The following is a 5,143-nucleotide window of genomic DNA, read 5'->3' as shown; positions in this document are numbered from 1 at the left end:
AGGGTGGACCGGGGAGGAGGAGGCTCGGGCCTCACAGCGGGTCCCAGAGACTGCCCAGGCCGAGGCCCTGCTTCACAGGAGGCGTCGGTGCTCGCCTGCCCTGAGATGCTGCCCTGGCCAACCTGTCCCTGCTGGGGCAGCTTCTGGGAGTGGGGGGCAGGGCGGGGGTGGGCACTGGGGTTTCCCTGCTGGACTTTCCTCCTGCACCACCCCAGCTGCTCTGCGGGTGCAGGCCTCCCTGCCCCCACCGGCTTGAGGGGAGGCGCCCTGAGCCGCATCCTGCTCCTCCTTCAGGGACACCCAACCCTCTGTCCCCCCAGATCTGCCACCTGCCGGCTGTGGGCTTGGCAGAGGCCCTGACTTCCTTGCAGGGACTTCCTTGTGGGGACTTCCTGGTGGGGACAAGCATGTGCCTGCACTCAGCAGGTTCTGAGCAAATGGAGCTTCCCACCGAGTCTCTCCTGGCCTCGGTGGTGGGGAGGAAGACCAGACCACAGCTGGAGGGTCAGTCTGCGGATCTGGCTGTCTCTCCCCACTTCACAGCTCACCCCTCCATCTCCCACTACCCTCCTTCATTCCCTGGATGAATGAGGCGGCTGTGCTGGGCGTCAGGAGATCGGGGCGTCCCCACTGTACCCCTGAGGCTGCATGTGCGTGTGTGTCCATGTGCAGCTGTGTGCTCATGTGTGGGTGAGTCTGAGCGTGTCAGCGTGCGCCTGTGTGTGTGCGCATGTTGGGTTGTGTGAGTGTGCTCATTGTCCATGTGTGTGTCAACGTGTGCCTGTATCAGCTGTGTGCCTATGAGTGTGAGTGTGCCTGTCAGCGTGTATTTGAGTGTGTTGACCATGTGCCTGCATGCATGTGTTGTGTCAACATGTGTTTGATTGCATCAACGGTGTGCCTGCGTGTGTGAGTGTGCATGTTAGTGTATGCCAGCCATGTGCCTGTGTGTGTGTAAGTGTGTGTCTAAGTGTGTCACCCTATGCCTGCATGAGTGTGTTAGCATGTGTGTGTCAGCCATGTGCCCAAGTGTATGAGTGTGCATGTCAGTTTCTGTCTTGGTGTGTCAGTGTGTGCCCGGGTGCATGAGGGTGTGTCAGCATGTGTCTGAGCGTGTCACCCTTGTGCCTGTGTGTGTGTGTGCATGTCGGCGTGTGTCTGGGTGTGTCAGCATGTGCCCACGCGTGTGTGTGTGCATTTTGACGTGTGAGTATGAGCCACGTGCTTTGTGCGTGAGCGTGCGTGAGGGCATGTGCCTGGACCCTCACCCAGCTTGAGCAGCCAGCCCTCACGGTCGGGGTTGAAGAAGGTATGTGTGAGGTCGTTGCCGTCGTCCTCGGGGATGGAGAAGGGCTCGCTCTTGATGCTGTCGAAGAGGTTCTGTCAAGATGGGGAGACACACGTGAGCCCCCCTGAGCACGGCCTGGGCGGATTGCTCACCTCAGGCCACTCTCCTCCTCGCTTGGCTCATCCTGGTCCCCGGGCCCCTCCTGGCAAAACCCTTCTGGGGTCCCCAGTCCTGCTGGTGCTCCCTTCTATCTGGAGCCTGGCCTCGCCCACCCCCCATGTGGTGTCTACCCCCTGTGCTACTGTGGGGCAGAGCGAGTGGGTTGGCACCTCAGATGCACATACACACACATACACACGCATGCAGGTGCACATACTTGGGCTCAGTGACCTGAGTAAGTACCCCCCTGGGCAAAGGCCCTGGGTGGAGGGCGCTGTCTTCTGCTTAGGTCCAGCGGCAGAACTTTCCAGAGACACCGGGAGCCACTGGGGAGGAGCGATTGGCTGCTGTGTGTCCAGAGGCCCAACTGAGGGTGGATCTCAGGAGGCAGGCCAACTGTGACCCTCAGAGGCCTCCAGACAGCCCATACTGGGTGGGCAGGAGTGGGGCAAAGGGAGCGCCCGGAAGGGCAACTTCTCCATGGAAGCCCGACTTCTCCATGGAAGCCTTTCCAACAGAAGCTGCGGAAATGTGGAGGGAGCAGCCCTGTAGGTGGTGAGTGCTTTGTCACTGGAGCACTGGAGTCTTGCAAGCCAGGGCTGGGCCTCCCTGTGGGCCAGATGTGGATGCTGGCGCTGGGCGACCCGTGGGCTTGAAAGCTCCAGGAGCCATGGCATTCCACGAACAGCCTGCCTAGACTTCCCGTGTTTGGGAAACACTCTAAGCTGTCTGCTTCTGCTTACTAAAACCAGACACGGTACTGTCTAAGATAATGAGATCATTTCCTCTTGCTGCATGTGTGTGTACTGCTGTTCTGATGATTTCCTGGAGATTCAAATGAAAAACTGTACAAATGTCATTTGAGTCTCCCAAAGTTTTTGACACGGAGCTGGCTGGTTCTTTTTTGTTTTTTTTTTTCCAGTTGGAGTCTCACTCTGCTGCCCAAGCTGGAGTGCAGAGGCACGCTCACGGTCAACCCAGCCTCAACCTGCTGGGCTCTGGCAATCCTTCTGCCTCAGCCTCCCAAGTAGCTGGAACTACAGGTGCATGCTACCACACCCAGCTGATTTTTTATTTTTTATTGTAGAGACGTGGTCTCACCAACTTGTCCGGACGGGTCTTGAACCCGTGGGCTCAGGCAATCTACTCATCTTGGCCTCCCAAAGTGCTAGGATTACAGGCTGAGACACTGAGCCCAGCCTGGCTGGTTCTTTAAAGTCCTTTCTGACCTGAGCTCAGGGGTCTGGAGTGAGGGGCAGGCCGGAAGCGGAAGTGGGTTTCCCTGGGCCTGGCCCGACTGTGGGGGTGGGGAAGAGTGAGGACCGGTCTAGTCTCTGTTGGGGGCCTCTCCATGTGGCCCTGTGGATCCCCAGGTGGCACTGGCTGGTTGAACAAGTGCCTAGGCCAAGCTGTCAGCACAGACTAATATTTGGAAGGCCCAAGGAGTCAGGCGGGGGACAGACAGGGGCCTCGGCCTCCGCAGAGCCCACAGGGGGACCCGGCAGCTTCTGTGGTCACGGCAAAGCTTGCACACTCTGCTCCCGCTGAGCAAATGGCTCAGCTCACCCACACTTCCTGTCCCTCGTCCACACCAGGCCCCCTGCAGAAGACACCCAGCACCACACGCCAAGCCCCAGGGCCGGCTGTCTCCTGGCTGGGTAGATGTGCAGAGGTGCAACGGCCCTTTCAGCAGCCCTGTTCCCACTCCTCAGCTTTCCTCTGGGGACCCACTTCTACTTTCTGTCCAGGTTGCTGGGAGGGGTTGACACCAACTGTCCCCTACCCCCTGGCTCCAGGAAGTGACTCATGGCTGGCTGATCAGAGCATTTCATCCTGTGAGCCGCACTTCAGGGAGGGACGTGTGGTCCATCCAAGCCAGCCAACCAGCCTTAACCCTGGGACTTGAACCTGCTGAGGGCCACTGGATCCAGCTGAGTCAAATTGATCTCCGGTCTTTCTGGTGACATGAGTGGAGATCCTTCTTGCCAGGAAGAACTGGCGGGTGGGAAACGGGCCGAGCCCTCCATCCCCACCCTTGGCTCTGGAGTCAGAGACATGGATGTGAATGGGGATTGCTCACAATGAGGCCCGACCAGCCACTTCTCCCCGACCTCAGTGTCCTCCGCTGTGAACAGAGAAGTGGGGGCTTTTTTTTTTGAGTTGGAGTCTCATTCTGTTGCCCAGGCTGGAGTACAGCGGCACGCTCCCGACCACTGTAGCCTCGACATGGTGGGCTCAGGCGATCCTTCTGCCTCAGCCTTCCAAGTAACAGGAACTACAGGCATGCACTATGATGCCCAGCTAATTTTTTGATTTATTGTAGAGACGACGTTTCACCATGTTACCCAGGCTGCTCTCACACCCACGGGCTCAGGCAATCCTCTCATCTCGGCCTCCCAAAGTGCTGGGATTACAGGCTTGAGCCACCACGCCCGGCCAGAATTGAGGGCTTAATGAGGACATGAGCTACTTAGAATTGTGCCCAGAACATGCCCCTTTCCGATGGAGAGCCAGATAAGGGTGCCAGGGCCGCCAGCAGCAGGAGATGCCAGAACTATGAGACTGCTCCCCTGCCTGCCTCAGTTTCTCTACCTGCAACACCAGAAAGCGGAGTTCCTAACCCCCTCGCCTGCCTCCCCACCTCCATTCACTCCCCTTCCTGGCCTCCCTCTCTGATGAGTGGTTCCTCTCCCAGCCTTTCTCAGTGCTCTGTAAATGCCAGGTCTTGGTTGCTTCTCAGGAGGAAAATGTGAGGTCAGTGTCATCAAACCACTTAGCAGATGAAGAGACTGAGGCTGACACCCAAGGTCACACAGCCATGAGGGCAGAGCTGGGATTTGATCTCCCATCCCTGGAGTCCAGACCCTGTGTGCCTTGGCCCTGGTCCCTTGGGTACTCTATCCCCACCCCACTGAATGGCCAGGCCAAGGCTGGCTCACCCTCCTGTGTCCACTGCCACAGTCCACTACCTTCCCAGTTGCACACCCTCATGATCTGGGTGCCCTTGGGATGAAATGGGTCACTTTAAGAAGACTAGCGTCTTCCTTGCGCAATGGGCCTGCGCTGGAGTCATTTATGGCGAATCTTTCTGCAAAGTGGTGAACTCTGAATATCTGGAGGTGCTTAAAGCCGAGTCCCTGCTTTCCTTATGGGGAAATCGAGGCCCAGCAGAAGGCGAGAGGACTCCCAAATCCATGCAGCCACAAGTCTTGGGTGACATGGACCAGGCCTGCGTGGCTCTCTTTGACCACACCCTGGGAAGCTTTAGGATTAATTAGCCACTCGGGTGTACCAGACACTTTGCCGCGTGCCTTCTGTTTCTACAAAATCCTGTGAGCTGAGAGCTCAGCGCGGCCAAGCCACTTCCCTAAGGTCACGCAGCTGGAAAGTAGGGTAGCCAGACTGGATGTGGTTCTGACTCCCGTGCTCTGTCCTTTTCCCTACACCGTGCCTGTCTCTCTGGGCTGCCAAAGAGGATAATAAACCCTTCCTAGACCTCCCGGGCAGGTTTTGAAGCTAAATTGAGATAATAGACCCCAAAGCCAGAGAGAAGAAAGTTCGGAGTTCTATACAAACGCAGCACATTGTTACTCACAAAAGGTCTGAACTGAGAAAAATGCCTAAGGAGGGAGCGGGGAAGGCTCGGGGCTGAGGCAATAATGTGGCGCTGGAGGTGGCAGGACTGTGGGGGGGGGG

The 5,143-nt window shown here is 57.7% G+C and overlaps 1 protein-coding gene across 1 annotated transcript in view; it reads right to left on the bottom strand.

Moving 5' to 3' along the window:
- Positions 1 to 1,268: 1,268 nt before the first annotated feature.
- Positions 1,269 to 5,143, bottom strand: part of LOC103258900 (cytohesin-4) — a gene marked incomplete at its 3' end in the record, with an annotated part of 27,480 nt that continues 23,605 nt past the window's right edge. Inside the window, exon 9 of the mRNA XM_021711565.1 lies at positions 1,269 to 1,380. Within this exon, the coding sequence (XP_021567240.1) occupies positions 1,269 to 1,380 (112 nt within the window). The remainder of the gene's footprint in view (positions 1,381 to 5,143) is intronic.

This window comes from Carlito syrichta, unplaced genomic scaffold (assembly GCF_000164805.1).
Source record: "Carlito syrichta isolate Samal-C Ts95f unplaced genomic scaffold, Tarsius_syrichta-2.0.1 Scaffold84685, whole genome shotgun sequence".
In the NCBI taxonomy this organism is placed as follows: Eukaryota; Metazoa; Chordata; class Mammalia; order Primates; family Tarsiidae; genus Carlito; species Carlito syrichta.
Note: the sequence above shows the minus strand (reverse complement) of the source record. Positions and strands in the feature narration are given on the sequence as shown.